This window comes from Tachysurus fulvidraco, chromosome 25, assembly GCF_022655615.1.
Source record: "Tachysurus fulvidraco isolate hzauxx_2018 chromosome 25, HZAU_PFXX_2.0, whole genome shotgun sequence".
In the NCBI taxonomy this organism is placed as follows: Eukaryota; Metazoa; Chordata; class Actinopteri; order Siluriformes; family Bagridae; genus Tachysurus; species Tachysurus fulvidraco.
The window spans coordinates 15,238,576-15,256,927 of NC_062542.1; the positions used below are offsets into that span (position 1 = coordinate 15,238,576).

At 39.3% G+C, this 18,352-nt stretch overlaps 1 protein-coding gene across 6 annotated transcripts in view; it reads left to right on the plus strand.

Annotated features, from left to right (window-relative positions):
* The window catches only part of atp8a2 (ATPase phospholipid transporting 8A2), a 47,232-nt gene that overhangs the window by 10,081 nt on the left and 18,799 nt on the right, over nucleotides 1–18,352 (plus strand). For 5 of the 6 annotated variants that reach the window (XM_047808769.1, XM_047808767.1, XM_047808768.1 and 2 more), the window contains 22 exons: nucleotides 3,724–3,823; nucleotides 4,674–4,772; nucleotides 5,613–5,658; nucleotides 5,769–5,809; nucleotides 6,083–6,156; nucleotides 7,246–7,315; nucleotides 8,035–8,162; nucleotides 8,300–8,411; nucleotides 9,073–9,241; nucleotides 9,355–9,482; nucleotides 9,796–9,873; nucleotides 10,011–10,099; nucleotides 10,258–10,302; nucleotides 10,415–10,490; nucleotides 10,595–10,700; nucleotides 11,376–11,458; nucleotides 11,575–11,624; nucleotides 12,504–12,573; nucleotides 12,692–12,776; nucleotides 12,874–13,013; nucleotides 14,551–14,689; nucleotides 15,256–15,320. In XM_047808769.1, the coding sequence (XP_047664725.1) occupies nucleotides 3,724–3,823; nucleotides 4,674–4,772; nucleotides 5,613–5,658; nucleotides 5,769–5,809; nucleotides 6,083–6,156; nucleotides 7,246–7,315; nucleotides 8,035–8,162; nucleotides 8,300–8,411; nucleotides 9,073–9,241; nucleotides 9,355–9,482; nucleotides 9,796–9,873; nucleotides 10,011–10,099; nucleotides 10,258–10,302; nucleotides 10,415–10,490; nucleotides 10,595–10,700; nucleotides 11,376–11,458; nucleotides 11,575–11,624; nucleotides 12,504–12,573; nucleotides 12,692–12,776; nucleotides 12,874–13,013; nucleotides 14,551–14,689; nucleotides 15,256–15,320 (1,993 nt within the window). Of the gene's footprint in view, nucleotides 1–3,723; nucleotides 3,824–4,673; nucleotides 4,773–5,612; nucleotides 5,659–5,768; nucleotides 5,810–6,082; nucleotides 6,157–7,245; nucleotides 7,316–8,034; nucleotides 8,163–8,299; nucleotides 8,412–9,072; nucleotides 9,242–9,354; nucleotides 9,483–9,795; nucleotides 9,874–10,010; nucleotides 10,100–10,257; nucleotides 10,303–10,414; nucleotides 10,491–10,594; nucleotides 10,701–11,375; nucleotides 11,459–11,574; nucleotides 11,625–12,503; nucleotides 12,574–12,691; nucleotides 12,777–12,873; nucleotides 13,014–14,550; nucleotides 14,690–15,255; nucleotides 15,321–18,352 lie in introns of those variants that run through there. The other variant, XM_047808772.1, reaches the window with a different exon arrangement.

An 18,352-nucleotide genomic window follows, 5' to 3' on the forward strand; every position in this document is an offset into this window, starting at 1 on the left:
CTCTGAGGCACTTAAAGCAAAGGTTCAACCAAATGTTCTTGTAAAATGTCAAACTTAACTCCTAACAGTAACCTGTGTTTATCTGTGATATGGGTTCAGCTTTGAATTGACTTTTTTTTTTACACACATAAGAGCAAAGATACACTGCAAGATAAAACACAAGGGTTGCCATCACTTGTTTTTTTGACATATTTTTATAATTTTATTGACATATTTTGTCGTTGCTAAAGCAGAAATTACACCGGTGAGAATACAAATGGCACCGTAATGATGTAAATATCAATTTCTGTAAATAATACACTTGGTTCTTGTCTTTAGATCTCATTTGTTCTTTAGATTTTCACCTTCTGCTTCGTCTGCACGTTGGGTTTCAGTAGGGATCTGTATGAGCCAGCCAAGCAGATATGCCTGCACTTAAGGACATACTTAAAGACATTCGTACTTGATGTAAAGTTCTACGTTATGAATTTCCCCCAAGGATTTTCCCAATATATCAGGCTGTAAATTGTTTAGCGTCCTCTGTTCATGGTGCTGTGTAAAAAACCTTAGTCTTTACTATGAAAAAAAAACCCACTAGGTAGCTAGGACGATCTTTGGACCAAGCACACGACTCAGCAATCTTTAGATCTAAGATATAATTCCACCTGAGAGTACAGCAAAATCTGGAAAGTTTTGCTCTATTAAACATCTTGCAAGATCTATAGTTCGGTTCAGGAAATAACGAACGACAGAAAATATATATCCAGCTCAGTTGTGTTACAGAGAAATATATGTACTCGAAATTGTATAAAACGGGACTCGGGAGATGAGTGAAGAGCCGTGCAGAAGTTTTTTATTAAACGTCGTAGCCATATAAAGTAAGGAAAAGTATTCAGACAAATCAGAAATCAGACAAGATTCATAAAATTGTATTGTTATTGTTTTTAAATGAAATCGACAATAAACACAGCTATAAGAGAAAAAAGTACTGATCTTACACACACAAGATATATAATATGGTAATTATAAGATGAATGCAAATGGGTTGCATCACAAAGTTGTAATTACTCTTTATACCGAGACCTAATTACAGTTATTTTTCTCTGAACTCTGACTTTCTTAGTGGGGGCGTGTCAATAAACAAACAAACAAACACTTTACTTTATATTCACTTTATATTCTTGTAAAGAATTACAGCTGAAGAATTTCATCACCAAGATATTGTGCTAATGTTTAACATCACATGACCGCCCGGGCACAGAGACTTGCTAAGAAGGAAAAAACACACACTCGGTCAAAGGATACACATACTTTAGCAACTTGACTTTAAATTGAATATCAGTGTATTTTATAGCAGAAATGTCGAGGTAGTAAATAGTCATTTGTATAAAAATTGCAGAGTAGAGCTTTAAGATCACAGAGAAGCTGAAACAGCAAGAAGCTGAGGTAGCTTTGGTGGTAGATCATATCCTGAGCCATTTTCATATTAGCTTGTTATTCAGTGTGGTTCACACACACACACACACACACACACACACACACACACACACACACACACACACACACACATAATCGATCTGCGAGTTCCGACTCAAGATTGGATTTTACTCTAAAAGGCTCTATTTTGGTTCCTGAAACAAGATTACACTGGGTGTAGAGAGGCCTGTTCTTGAGCTTGATTGGCCAGTTTTGTTTGTGCATATGTGTTCATGTGTATTTATGTGTCTGTATGTGTGTTTGTGTGTGTTTGAATATGTCTGTGTGTGTGTACGTGTATCTGTGTGTATGTGTGTGTTTGAATGTGTCTGTGAGTGTATTTGTATCTGTGTGTGTGTTTGTGTGAGTATATGTATGTATGTGTCTGTCTGAGTGTATGCTTGTGTATGCATGTGTGTGTATATGTGTGTCTCTGTGAGTGTGTGTTTGTGAGTGTGTGCATGTATGTGTGTGTCTGTGTGTGTGTGTGTACAGTATGTAAGTGTATCTGTCTGTGCTTGTGTGTATGTTTGGATGCGTATGTATGTGTATCTGTTTGTGTGTGCGTGTGTATGTCTGTGTATCTTTGTGTGTGTGTGTGTGTGTGTGTGTGTGTGTATTCTGCTTCCTGTTCCTCCTCCGGTCTGTCATGACACGTGCTCCTCCTGCTGATCTCTCCTTACTGAGTGGAAATTGATCTCTGGTAGATTAAAGGTGTGTTTATCTAAACCACAGTCCAACTCCGTTATCATTCTCTTCGTCTACATGTTTTATTCACAACAACGTTTCAGCTTGCTGACCTCTCGACCTTACCTGCCAATCACAGCGTTACCATGGCAACATGTTCATAAACGACAACATTAGATATAACAAAAGATTGCGTGGGCATAGATGACACTTCACACACGCACAGCTGGTACTAACAGAACATATAGCTAGTGCCTCATTCTGCCTCATTGTGTGTGTGTGTGTGTGTGTGTTTGTGTGATTAGATTAAGAGGATGGTGTCGTATGAACATTAGCCTGCACTCTGATATCAGAGCTAGTCTGCTGTACTTCCAGGTCAACCCGAAGTAAGTGTTTGATGTCGTTGTGTCGGTTGCTGTGTGTGTTAGGCTGTGAACTCGCTGCTCGGGTACGAACGGTGAAAACATCGTGCTCATGTTTACGCAAACACACACCCCACTGGTCAAAAGGACACTTCAGCTTTAAAAGAAAACCTCCCGCATGCCGTTTCGTATCAGCTCATTAGCAAGAAAAACTTTCTTAAATGACATTACGTTACACACTGTTTTGATTATTCAGTTATGAAGATACACAACAGACCGTTTTACTGTAGGTTCCGACAAACGGTGTATTTACAAATCTTGCTACTATTTCTCACCTGATAACTGCTCTTAGCTAAAACAGCAGCAGATCATAGTTTAGATCTATGCATAGATTAGCAGAGATCCTAGTTGACAGTTGTGCACAATGTTTCTGTACAATGTATTTCTGTCGTCCGTCTGAAACGTTGCATTGCATTATGGGATACATACTTAAAGATTCAGCCAGAGCAGCACTTGTTCTTGGTAGCAGTTTGTCAAGTTTATATATTTGAACTAGATAGACAGAAAAATGGTGGTCAGTAAAAAGGTGGTGTTTTTGATTTTAGGGATGATAGAGTGCTGTGTGTAACGGTGGCTCGGTGAGTCAGACGGTTGTCTCCACCTCTGTTTTAGATAAGCTGATGTACAGCCTTGAGACGGAGACAAAATCTCAGACCGTGGTGTTATATTTAGTGAGTAAACAGACTATGTAAGACTATTTAAAAATCCACTCAGTGGCGGTCAATAAACGTGAAAGCTTGCCAAGGTCCAGCATCGTATTTTTGGACTCTTTCTCTAAATTTGGACAGAATAGTGATGTCAGGGTGTTTTATTTTGGGTGGGTGAATGCTACAAAAAAACACATACAGAAGCTTTTTACAGTGACCCAAAGAGGGATTGAAGTGGAATTGATCCTGAATTGAGCGCACGGTTCCACAGTGATGAGCAGAGGGCTATATTTAGATCTGCTCTGCTTTTAAGATGCGCAGGAAGGCCGGTGTTAACGACTTTTTTATTTTTGCAGTTGACGACAAACGTAAAGTGGCACATTAGCTGTTTATTGACTAAAATAAAATACACCCGCGGGGGGTTCGGCTCAGCTTTACCAAGCAGTCGAAGCAAACAGGAGTATGATGTATGAGATCAATGATTACAAGATCTTCCTATTCTCCTTTTTCAGCACGACGAAGTACGGCATCTTCACCTTCCTGCCCCGCTTCCTGTATGAACAGATCCGGCGAGCTGCCAATGCTTTCTTCCTCTTTATTGCCCTAATGCAGGTACAATTCGATACACACACAACACACACACACACACCTGAACCAAAGACGAAGTAGAAGTCGTGGGCACTGAATAAAATACACTGTGCAGTTTTAGGAGAATCATCAATCTGATCAGTTTCTATTAACAGCATGTTCCAAAATGCGTTATTCCTGTTATAGCACAGCAATTTGTCAACTATTACAATGTCTAATTTATTGGAGTGACACTTTTTGTCCATTTTTAGCTGTGGTTTAATACATACGGGTACAAAGTATTGACAATCCTAATGAACAAACCGGTTAAGCCAAAGTAAGTTAAACTGACTTTACTCCTACTTTCCCCAAGTGCAGTCGATCAGTCTGAAGTTTGCTGCTGTTGTTTTGCACCTAATTCTTTATTCTCATTCATTTCCGATCTTCGATATTCGTTTTCCGTATAAAGCCTATCGGCTACCTGTGAGACAGAACGTTCTGTTGCTCAGAAGCGTCCGTACAGAGACACTTAAAGATCGGCTATAAATCTTCCCTTGAAATTATTGCTTTTTATTCCTACAAGCGATGAGAAATCCGTCAGAACATCTAGCGCTGCATCACTCCCACCCTCGCATTGATCACAGATGAAAGACGGGTCTGATGCTGTTTTATGGCTGTGAGACCTCTGCTGCATTAGTCTGAATGGACTCCAGCCAGATGAAAGCTAGATTTCCAAAAGCTCCTCTTTTTATCCACAAATTTAGCATTTGTTTATTTCAGGTTAGATATTTGTAGTGTTTTTCTAAAGAGCATCTGAAGAAAGAAGGATGTGATGCAACTGTATCATGAGGTCTGTTTTGTGTGTGTGCGTGCGTGTGTGTGTGTGTGTGCGCAGCAAATCCCTGACGTCTCACCAACCGGACGCTACACCACGCTGGTGCCTCTCATCTTCATCCTGACTGTGGCTGGGATCAAGGAAATTATTGAGGATTATGTGAGTAAAAGCGCCCTCTGCTTGTGTGTAGATAGAACAATACACCACAATGTCTATACCAGAGCTGTCAGCAAAACTAGTTCCTGTTCCCATGAACTAGTTACTCAACACGCTATAAATATTCGTTCCCTCATCAAGCCCACTTTATTTTTCTCTCATGGGAAGTTAATAATACAAACTTTAAGGTGATATATATGCTATAATCCATATGTAACACTGCATTGCATTATGGGATGCATTCATAGAAATTGAGATTCAGTCTGAGTACCATGTGTAATACACACCGACTGTGTGCATGTATGTGCATAGGCTGTTTTGAATGTTATTGCTAATAATCAGTTATCATTATCTATTGTATTTGGTACCAGAGTTGCCAGAGTGGCGCAACTTTCAGCATCATACTGAGTACAAAAATTCCAAAGTGCCCGATTAGATCTCTTGTGACAAATCTTTAGAAATGATTGTTGTCAGAGTTTGCTCAGCTTTGAGCTACTTACCTGATGGTTTAACCTCACTACAGTCAGAAAGTTGCTTCGGAAATCCTGTTTATCCTCTTGTAAAAGTCAGAACTTAGAATTATATCATTTTTGTGATGTACATCGAAACATGGACTCTTCCAGGCTGAGACAGCTTATTATTTGTATTTTTCTACTCATAGGTTAGTCATTATGAATTACACACTGTAGTCAAATGCAGCATTAATTATTAATTCTATGGATTGCATCCTGTTTCATTTAAAAGGAACTTTATTGAAATAGTTTTGGTGATTGCCTTCAACATGGCAACCCTGTTCGTAAATCGGCACTTTAGATAATTGACAGAATTATTTTATGTCCACAGAAAAGGCACAAAGCAGACAACACAGTGAACAAAAAGAAGACAACAGGTTGAGTATTGTTGTGTGTGTGTGTGTGTGTGTGTGTGTGTTAATGATTATCTTATTACAATTATGCATTATGTTTTTCTAATCATGCCATCTATTCTTTTTTCCTCCAGTGTTGCGCAACGGCACATGGCAGACTATCATCTGGAAACAGGTAACCTTATCCCTCTATTTCGTCCATGTCCTTCCTCTTTATCTCTTTCTCTTCTTTCTCTGTGTCCCCTAGTTGCAGCTCAATTAGGCAAGTTTCCATTACTGGCTCCAAGTGCACAGTTCTGTCTACTCATGTTCTCCATTATTTTCTCTCTTTGTCTTTCTCCTCTTGTTTTTCCTTTTTGTGTTTCCCTTCCTCCTATTTCTTGCACCTGTTCTCATTCTGGATCTCCCCCTCCTTTCATGCTGTCGCAATGCTGCACCTGCCCACTAGGTGGCAGTGGGAGACATAGTGAAGGTGACCAATGGGCAGCATCTCCCCGCTGACATGGTCATAGTGTCCTCCAGGTCAGCAACACTGTGTGTGTTTGTGTGTGTATGTGTGTGTGTGTGCGTGTGTTTCCTTGTCACACTAGCAAGTGACAAGGCGCTGTTGCTTGTGGCCGGTCTTACACTTTTTTTAGTGTTTATGTTTTTTTTTTGTTTCAGGAATCATTCCAGACAATCATTTAATTGGTCATTTCAGTTCTTCATATCTAGTTTGCATAGTATTGAGAGAAAATCTTGTTGCTGACGCCGAAGTCCAGGCTCTGCGTCATGCATGTACATAGAAAATAAACGATCTCTTGTCGCTTTATCGCTTGCTAGTGTGAAGCTGTATTGAGTGCATGGGTGAGGTATGTGTCAGTGTTTTTTCAATTTATTTATTTTTTTATAAATCTCTGTTTTAATCATGTGTTTCTGTATAACTTAATGTAACATTAAGACACATGAAAGGAATCCTACGATGAAAAATGTACTGTACACAATTGTCTAAAACGTCTTTTAAAAATGTTTACATCTTCTGTAGATTTGCACTGGAGCTACAAATCTAATATATCCAACAGCTAACAGAAGTCTGTCTCACTCTCAAAGTCATTCTCTGTAAACATCTGCCTTAAATCATATTTAGCATGACTTATTACTTCTAATTTACTGTGTAGCTGAACAGCCAACATGACTTTTTTTTAGCTTAGCACAATTTTGTAGCGTTCACTCGATGTATTCGATGTTCAGATTGTACTCGATGTTCATACAGTAGTTATGTGTATAATAATATTGCTCCACTTTATAAACATGAAACTGATAAATTACAGACATATATATATATTTTTTTTTATAAAATGAGAGCGATAAAGTAGCTTAGTAGATGTGTGAAGCCAAATCCAGTCTCTATGTGTCCTAGAAGATTGAAGAAAAAATTTGTGTGAATTAAATTTTTTACTAATGTGTTACTTTTAGTTTTAAAGGTTTATTTCTCATGTTTGTAGTTTTATGGTGTTGCGTGTGATCCCTTGCAATGACTAATAATATCTTATGATATTGTGTTATAATATTGTGTACATTTGCTAATAATGTGTTAATAAATAAATTAACGTTTTGTTGTTAATCTTACAGTGAGCCTCAGGCTATGTGTTACACAGAGACATCGAACTTGGACGGAGAAACTAACCTGAAAATCCGACAAGTCAGTGATATATATGTTTGTGTGTGTGTGTGTGTGTGTGTGTGTGTGTGTTTTTAGTGTCTGCCTGAATGAATTTTATTTATCTGTAGGATAGACTCCTTAGAATAGACAGAAATGTATGTGAAATGTGAATGCAGAAAGCATATTATAATTATTGTATATGTAGTTAAAACTAGTTAGAACTAAACACTTCTTATTTGCTAGATAATTTTAGCTAGTGTTTATTCATAGTTGCTGGTTATGTTTGCAGCTTAAATACAGTGGATGATATTAACTGCTAGCTAACAAACAAACATTAGCTGAAGTACTTGCTACCTAGATAAGCAAGTTAAATGTTTATTAGCTAACCAGGGATAAGTTCAGATATGTGTTTATTAGGTAAAATCAATTTGTGTGACATTTATATTAGCATAATTAATTATCTCAAGATGTTAGCATATACAGTAGCTAACTGATCTTCTTACAGTCTTCCATATTTCAGTCCTGACTAGTTTGTGTGTGTGTGTGTGTGTGTGTGTGTGTGTGTGTGTGTGTGTGTGTGTGTGTGTATGCGAGCTTGATCAGGTGTGTAATGTGTCTGTTAGCATGCTAGTCAGTTACTGGAAAAAACAAATATTGTTATATATCATGTATTATAAAAACTAATATACATGTGATATTTCTTTTAAATAAGTAACATTACATGGGCTCTGTGTGTGTGTGTGTGTGTGTGTGTGTAGGGCCTCTCTCTTACAGCCAGTTTGCAGTCTGTAGAGGAACTGATGGGTCTGGCCGGTCGACTGGAGTGTGAAGGACCTAACAGACACTTGTATGACTTCACCGGCACATTGCGACTGGACAACCTTAAGTATGTGGCCCCCTCCCGACACATCGTATTCCCATATGTAAAAGTACTGAATCTTTGTTTATTAATGTAGATGATGTTCTTTCTCAACCGTATATGCTTACACACACTCAGTGAATTTTAAATTTTGTATTTTACAGTCCAGTTCCTCTCGGCCCGGACCAGGTGTTACTCAGAGGAGCACAGATTAGAAATACGCAGTGGGTTGTAGGAATCGTCGTCTACACCGGCCATGACTCCAAACTCATGCAGGTTAATGAAACAGTTTCCATGAAATGTTGTTTCTCCATATGAAAGAGGAGGAGGAGACCACATTTTAACTGCAGACACTTCATAAATGATTAAACTACACTGTTAGTGTAAAAGTTCGGTCAGTATATCCTTCAAACCAGCAGCACATCTCTTTATAGAAAAACACATCGAATTAACAAAAATAATAACATTATACTATTAATTCAAAATAGTAACTTAAAGGCATGACTAAAAAGACCACATTCTACATCTGTGCTGTGATGGAGGTTATGCATAAACTGCTGTTTTATTCATTGTTATATAATAAGAGTGTAAGAATTGTTTTTCAATAAAGCCAAATTTGCTTTGATTATTGTGATTAATGTAATATTACCACATTAATGAATGTTTCAGGGTTTCAGAAAAACCTTGTTTCACACTGATCCCAGCATAAATTTGTAACATTTGGACATTTGGACTTATGTTGTTGTCTCAAAATACCCCAAAAATGTAACAGGACAGTCATGTCTGCACTGTGCTGAACTAGGGATTGTTTGTTAGATACATGTTACTTATATTTTGGAAATATATTTAGACCGACCTAAGGTTTTAAATCATAATTGTGTTTTAAAAACGTACTTGAATGTATGTAGCATGACATTTCCAATATTCTGTCTCGTAGAATTCCACTAAAGCTCCTCTGAAGCGTTCCAATGTTGAGCGAGTGACGAACATCCAGATCCTGGTGCTGTTTGGGATCCTCCTTGTGATGGCACTGGTAAGCTCTATTGGTGCGGCCATCTGGAACAAGCAATACAAAGACGTAGAGTGTTGGTACCTCTTCCGTACAGGTACACACATCTCTTACCACCCAACGCACATGCACACACAACACAAACACACTTCTGTAATCGTGTAATGTGCGTGTTTGTGTGTGTGTGTGTGTGTGTGCGCTACTCTATAGATGACATCTCTCTGAACTTCTGGTACAATCTGCTGACATTCATCATTCTGTACAATAACCTGATTCCCATCAGTCTGCTGGTCACCTTGGAGGTTGTCAAGTTCACACAAGCCCTTTTTATTAACTGGGTAAGCATGTTAAAAAAAAGATTATTGCCATTTTTATTTTAATTCAGAGGTTTGTTTATTTGACTGAATGTTGGCTTGGGATTAGGGATGGGGGAAATAATAACATGCTTTTAGGTGCATTCTGAAAAGCTTCAGCATGCACAAAATGTGTTAAGTGCATTTATTGAAGCTTATGCAAAAAAAAAAAAAATCATATAGGTTGTAAAAGCTGCATCAGAATGCATAAAGAATCATTATTTATTCATGTGCTTGCACTTCAACAACTTATTTACATCATGCAGCTCTAAGATGATTTGTATTACGCTGCTTCTAGGACAGGGAGATGTACTACGCCGAGACGGACACACCCGCCATGGCACGCACGTCTAATCTGAACGAAGAGCTCGGCCAGGTGAGGTGAAGCCCTGCCTTCTAACCGCTAAACCACTCAGTCACCAAACACTTCTTTTCACAAACATTTTTTTTTAATTGCTTCATTTAAAATAAAAGCTCTCTCAGTTTCTCTGTTTCGTCTTCTCTCTCTTTCAGGTGAAGTATCTATTTTCTGATAAGACTGGCACTCTGACCTGTAATGTCATGCATTTTAAGAAGTGCACCATCTCCGGGATCACATATGGGTAAATTTACAGCTTAATGCTGTCATATTTATTGTCCCTGATCATTGAATTTGTGTGAGCTTTTTAGCTAATAGTCTATTGACCTGTTGGTGTGTGGATGTGGGTGTGTTTATATTTGTGTGTGTTTGGAAATCACTGATTTATTAGTCCATCCACAGGCACTTCCCAGATCTGGACCCCGATCGATCGATGGAGGATTTCAGGTCAGGAGCCGTTCTGTCTCAGTAATGCTGCTAATTCTGGGCCAGTCTAAAAGCACAATGTTTTACATAATGCATTTCACCTAATCTCTTTCGTTCTCTTTTTTCCTCTCAGCCACATTCCCTCCAGCAACCACTGCTCCACTGAGTTTGATGATCCCGCTCTCATTCAGAACATAGAGAAGAATCATGTGAGTGCTCTGCCATCATCATCATCATCACGCACTATGAACTACATTTCAGCTCATCTTATCGTGTAAACCATCCTTTCCTTTCTCGGCCCTTTCCGCTGTAGCCCACCTCTCCTCAGATCTGTGAGTTTTTGACCATGATGGCCGTGTGTCACACTGTGGTTCCTGAGCGAGATGATGACCAGATCATATATCAGGCCTCCTCACCAGGTGTGACATCCAGTCACAACACTTCACCCTATAAAGACGTTTAATCACATGACCCAGTTCAGTTACTAGAGCCTGACTGATATAACGAGTTTATGATTTAAAATATAATTCAAAATAAGTAGCTAGTGCTGTTTGATTTCTCAGAAACTTGACATGCAGTGGTTGAGGTGAGGGTCTGGCATGGAATTAAATGAAAGCACGCTCTCTGGTGGTCTGGCATGGAATTGTCCCAGTAGTTTCTTACACTATGTAAACACAAATAATAACAGATACTAAAAACATTTAAAATGAACTGTGATTTGAAATCTTTTTAGACGTCTCTAATTTTATTCTGTCTCTTTTACCCTGTGACGTGGACTTATTTATGCATTTATGTTCTGACTTTCTTCTCAGATTTTTTTTGTGCATGACTGCACTATTAGTAGTATAATATTAGTTATAATATTAGTGTTGGTAGACATTTTATTTCTAACAGCAGTGTTCACTTATATCAGCCCAGTCAGCCAAATCTACAGTATTAATGACATATCGGTCAAGTCCTAGACCCCAAGAAACACCTAGTCCCCCACACCATGACGATGTTATTAATCCAGACAGGATTTCTGATCATTCTGGACTTCTGTAACTCCTGCTGATTTGTGTGGTTTACTGATTGTATGTTCATGCTGTGTTTAGATGAGGGAGCTTTGGTTAAAGGTGCCAAAAGCCTGGGATTTGTGTTTACAGCAAGAACTCCACGTTCAGTCATCATAGAAGCGGTCAGTGTATTTTCACACCTTATATGAATGAGTTTGTTTACATACTGGATATGTTTATAAGGAAAAAAATCATTCTGTCATGTTTGTGACATTTGTGTGTTTTGTGTTTTAAACAGCGTGGAAAAGAAATGACTTATGAGTTGCTTAATGTGCTTGAGTTTTCAAGGTAAACACAATAAACCATCACACAAGAAATTTATCACACTCTGTTTTTAAACAAAATGTATTAACAATTATCATGTCAAAATACTATAAACACAGTAAATAATGTTAATACGGTGTGCTATATAATTTAAAGCTAGTAATGAGCCATCAAATGTACAGAGTCCAAGTCTCCTTTACTGAGACTGACAGCTACAAATGCCACACCTCATTTACTGAGACTGACAGCTACAAAGGCTACGCCTCCTTTACTGAGACTGACAGCTACAAATGCCACACCTCCTTTACTGGGACTGACAGCTACAAAGGCTACGCCTACTTTACTGGGACTGACAGCTACAAAGGCTGCGCCTCCTTTACTGAGACTGACAGCTACAAATGCCACACCTTATTTACTGGGACTGACAGCTACAAAGGCTACGCCTACTTTACTGGGACTGACAGCTACAAAGGCTGCGCCTTCTTTACTGAGACTGACAGCTACAAATGCCACACCTTATTTACTGGGACTGACAGCTACAAACGCCTCCTTTACTGGGACTGACAGCTACAAAGGCTACGCCTACTTTACTGGGACTGACAGCTACAAAGGCTGCGCCTCCTTTACTGAGACTGACAGCTACAAATGCCACACCTTATTTACTGGGACTGACAGCTACAAAGGCTACGCCTACTTTACTGGGACTGACAGCTACAAAGGCTGCGCCTTCTTTACTGGGACTGACAGCTACAAATGCCACACCTTATTTACTGGGACTGACAGCTACAAACGCCTCCTTTACTGGGACTGACAGCTACAAAGGCTTCGCCTACTTTACTGGGACTGACAGCTACAAAGGCTTCGTCTACTTTGCCTCTTTACACATTATTTTCTATGTTGCAGCAACCGAAAGCGCATGTCAGTAGTGGTGCGAACTCCAGAAGGAAAACTGCGACTATATTGCAAAGGAGCAGTAAGTTCTCTAACACGCACACACACACACACACACACACACACACACATACACACACACACACAATGAAAAGGAATAATGTACAGCTCAGACTGATGATGTCATGCCCATCTTGCAGGATAACGTGATCTTTGAGCGACTGAATGAAGACTCCCAGTATAAAGACTTGACCATAGCTCAACTCGAACAGTTTGCCACTGAAGGTGTAAAGATCTTTCTATACCCATCTTCCTCCATCTTTAATCGGACGCTGCTTTTGTGTGTACTATAATCAGTATACGTGTTTGTGTGTGCTGGCAGGTTTACGGACTCTGTGCTTTGCTTATGTGGATCTGGAGGAGAGCGCGTATCATGAATGGTTGAAGGAATATAATCGTGTAAGCACAGTCCTGAAAGACCGAGCACTGAAACTAGAGGAATGCTACGAGCTGCTGGAGAAGGTATCTGACCCCTTACTAAATAAACAATCACTAACAGACACAAGCACTCTTGTCATGTTTTTATAAAATATTTACAGTTGCTGGTACACATGAATGCATGATGCAATCAATTAAACCACGCCCCTAGTTCATGGTGACATCACAGCATGTGACTTAACTCTTAACATCAGCCCACAATTTCTTGAGGAGATAAAATGGTAAATGCAGACTGTTTAAGGCTGATGGATAGAACTTCTCAGGTGACTAAACTGAGGAGAAAATGGTGGGAAACCTTTCTTTAAACAAGCTTTGCCAGTTTGCTAACCAGATCAGAGAAATAAAGAAAATGAACAAACATCCTATTATGTGAAATCTCTTTAATTACTAGACTAATGAACTGGTTTCCTGCGCTGTAGCTGGTCTGTCTCTGGTCCAGTGAGCTGCCTTCTCATATGTCTGATTAGAACTATGGCCAATTTTTTAAAAAGGTTTTATAAAATATTTCTTTAAAAACTCTTGTTGCCATACAGGGAGGTTTCTATCTTTGTGCTGCACCCTGCGGCCAGTAAGGGGCGATGTGGCGTTATGTATCTGTAGTAGATCGTGCTTTAGAGTAGGTTGATGTGTGTAGGGACAGAGGAAGTGCGCTCACATGATGCTTAACTCCAACCTACTGAAAAGACACTTACTGAACTTCAGTACGAATACACACCCTTCCTGAGAGAGCCATTTATACATACACACACTTTTATATGTCATTAGAGATTATTCTTGTGTGTGTGTGTGTGTGTGTGTGTGTGTGTGTGTGTGTACATTAGGACTTCTTCCCAAATGAGCAGCTGAATGGGTGGGGGTTTAGACCACAGCAGGGATAATTACCTGCACCAGTCTGCCAAGAGCCTCATAAAGCTAGAGTCAACAACACCACCATGTTACCAACACACACTGTCTTTTTCTGCTCTGTTTCTCACGCACACACACACATACACACACACACATACGCACACACACACACACACCAAGGACAAAGAATGATGCAAAGTGTAAGAGACAAGGCACTGATATTAAAGATTAAAGTGAGAAATGAACAAAAACACTGTGTCTTGCTATTACATTAAAACAATCCCCAGCAGGTTAGAGTGATGAAACAGCGTTACTGATATCTTCTCTATCACAGAGTTTCAACACAGCATTGACAAATGACATATTACAGAACAACACGATACTTTTTGTTTATAAGTTAGTTCAGTTAGTTCTGGTTCTCACATCGGTATTTTTTACTCTCTGAAGACTTTTCTGTAGCTGGTACTGGAGACTCCTTCTATAAATCTCCTTCACCATTTCAGCGATTCTACATCTTTATTAAACAACAGCATGGTCATCGTATTAGAACCGGCGCATGGATATAAACGTGATATGAATTACAGCCAGAGCTACGTTTATACCTGCTGTCTGATTAATAGAAAAATAAATGGACATATCTATGTACCTGTAAGTATGTTTTTTCTTTCTCTCTCTCTTTTTAAAAAAAAATCTTTTTCTCTTCTCTATCCCACAGGACTTGCTGTTGCTCGGAGCTACGGCTATAGAGGACCGTCTGCAGGCTGGAGTCCCCGAGACCATCGCCACTCTCATGAGGGCCGACATCAAGATCTGGGTGCTGACCGGAGACAAACAGGAGACAGCCATTAACATTGGTGTGTGTTTATGTGTGTGTGTATGTGTGTGTGTATGTGTGAGAGAACAAGAGTATTATCAATATTCATAAAGACATTCGTAGCCATATGATAGATTGTTGGATTTATGAAAAATTGATTAAATTAAATATACTAAAAGTTATCAAGTTTTTCTTGATATGTTCATGTTATATTCAGTGTATATGCGGTATATATACACTTTTATCTGTATTTTTATAGGACCGTAATCAGCTTCGTCTTCTTCCAGTTTTTTTAAGACCTAAACTCTCGAATCTGATTGGTCAGAAGATGTGTGCTATTTTGGTATAACAGCACAGATTGTAGTTCGATCTGTACCATGAACAGTGGGTTAATATCAATGTGCGCTTTCTAATAACCTTTCGTTTCTGGTTTCTTTGGTAAGAATTCGCACGCAGGGACGCAGCACGGGATCTAAGATTCACAATAAAATGATTTTTGTGTATAACCGCTTTGCTTTATGAGGTTTCAGAGCAGGGGAAATTCTTCAGGACGACGACCAACAAATCCACGTTACCACGTAGTAACATCATCTCTTTTCATTTCAGGTTATTCCTGCAGACTGGTGTCACACGGCATGTCCCTCATCATCGTCAACGAAGACTCTCTGGATGTAAGTGTTGTGTGATCCCACATTGTGTGTGTGTGTGTGTGTGTGTGTTAGGAAGCAGGGTGTGGCATACAGAGGTGGGTGTGTTCCGTTGTTTCTTTGTGCAGGTGAAGGTAATTAAAGTGTCTGGTGTCATCTGGGAGAGCATGATGAAAGGTACTGAGATAGAGTTCTTACTATCAAACGCACTGAACACACACAGTTGTGTGTAAGACGTGTATGTGCAGATTTCATTGTGTACAGTGTGTTAGTCGAAAGATTACATTAAAGAGCTGCAGAGAGAGGCATTGGATAGAGTGTAAATTATTCCACACAGACACAAAATTTTAATAGATGCATTGTTGTGTGATTGTGTGTGTGTGTGTGTTTGTGTGTTTGTGAGTGTTCAACAGCTGCTGCATTCTCTTGTTGTATGATAAAATGCATTTGATGATGTCATTATTAATTTTTTACGGTATCCTGTGATTGGTCAGTTTTCTTTCCTACCACACTGGGTCAGTAGATTCATATTTACAGGAACTGTCACTGTATATATACTGTACATATGTGTGTGTGTGTGTGTGTGTGTGTGTGTGTGTGTGTGTGTGTGTGTGTGTGTGTGTGTGTGTGTGTGGTGACTGAGTGGTAATGTGATCTGCTTTTTCTGCTCCATCTCGTCAAAACACATTCTGGCAGCAAAGCCTCCTGGGTAAACATGGTAGCCATGATGAAGACTGTGTGACAGGTTCCATCTATCACTCTGCTGTCTTTGTCTCTCACACACACACACACACACACACACACACACACACACACACACACACACACACACACACACAGAGTTGACGAGCTCTTCACACAGCTGTCCTTGTAGCACACAGTTGTTCTTGTCCAAACAAATTTGTTCTGACATTTTTTTTGTAGACTTTAATTTTCTGAAGACCAACCTGCCAAACACACACACACACACACACACACACACACACACACACACACACACACACACACACACAAGGTGGCTTGATTGTAAACCGACACTGGCTTTGAATGAAGAAGGCGATTGGTGATGTGCCACAGCAGTTGGTATTAACATCTCACAAGTGTGTGTGTCTGTGTGCGTGTGTGTGTGTGTGTGTGTGTGTGTGTGTGTGTGTGTGTGTGTGAGCGTATCTTAAGTATTTATGTATCCAATAGGTCCAGTTGTGTGTGTGTGTGTGTTTGAATCCCCCCCCCCCAGTCAATCTAAATATATAGCTGATAAGATGTGAAGAGTTTGAGAACATGTTCACCAGCCACTGTAAAAGTGTGTGTGTATGCGTGTGTGTGTGTGTGTGTGTGTGTGCTTTATTGTTCTCCCCTGTGTGTTACGTTTGTGTGAACATGTATTATAGTCTGTTCCCAGCCCATAAGCTGCTGAAAATAACATTTAACTTGGATCATGAAACACTCACTAGCTGTGTCCAAAAATGGAGAGCTCAGATACGTAAGTCTGAGGAGAAGTGTGTGTGTGTGTGTGTGTGTGTGTGTGTGTGTGTGTGTGTGTGTGTGTGTGTGTGTGTGTGTGAGTGAGTGTGAAACACTACAAAGTGCTCATAGTAAAGAAAAAAATCCATTAGTAATCCATTGTGATGGATTAATATCTGCCTTCTCACCAGCAAAACACTACATACTGCTTTCCCTCACACACACACACACATACACACACACACACACACACACACACACACACACACACACACACACACACACACACTACTATACAACTTATATCCCTGTACACATTCTCATCAGCCAACATCTCTTACACTTCTGACATATCTGCATTCCAAATCTGCCCAAAACGAGGCATTTAACTTCTATTTAAATCATTTGCTATGCGCATACATTTAAATATATTTGAATATTAATGAAGCTGTAGTGTAAGTCTGTTATAAACAGAGTGAAGATTAATAGAATAAAAAAGAAAACAGTCAAATCTAATACTTTAAAGTAGAGGAAGCTATGTGTCTCTAAGAACCTTTAAATAGCCCATTTTTTATGAATGTAGACTGTGTGTGTGAGTGTGTGTGTGTGTTTGTGTGTGTGTGTGTGTGTGTGTTTTCAAAATATTTCAATTTATCACAAAAAAATATTCTGTTCTTAAACACAGACAATGACAAGAAAGCAAAATTTTAAATGTCAAAACTTGTTTTTCTTTATTTATAACTAACACATTGAACTTTAGCGTGATTAAGGAGACAGTGCTCTTGTTTCCTCACCTGTGCCTAACGTGTGCAAAAGTTTGTACCCCCTTCCAGTGGACACTGATGAGTGTACATATTACTATGATTATGATAATGTATAACATATGGCAACCCAAAATGTGCAATAGTTACTTTCTTACTATTACAAAAAACATGGACATTTAAAATAAAAAACAATAGTTTAAGCCACAAGTGTCTGAGGACAATTAGTAGAATTATAGTATATAGAATGTTTTCCATTTTATTTTACTTGAAAATCGTGAGGCTCTTTTAGTTATTAAAAGGTTATGAGTAACTCACACATACACACGAGCACACACATCTCATATCTCTTGTCATATCTCTTCATCCATCTCTGTGTTTTAAGTTTTTCCATCGCTTTTCACTGGAAAGGTGGCTGAGAGCTGGAATTCCTGATTCAACAGATAAACAACTACATAGTCAACACACACTTATACACACACACAACACACACACAAACACAGGTGTTCAGGAAACATGTCCTTTATAAAGGGTGATCTGAGGATAGAGATTGTAGCTTTGTTTAGTGAGTCTGATGTCAGATTGTGATCTGTTCTGAGCTCAGAGAGCGACTGTAGGCTCCAGAAGAGCCAGAGACGGTGGTATGTTAACTATGGTCATGGATGTTGGAAATGGCCCGACAGTTGCAATGGCATTGGCACGCACTGCTGTAAAAGCGTTCAGGTGGTCAGTCGTGTGTGTGTGTGTGTGTGTGTGTGTGTGTGTGTGTGTGTGTGTGTGTGTGTGTGTGTTTGTGTGTAAGGGCATGTGAGCCAGGAGGGAGGTGTGTGC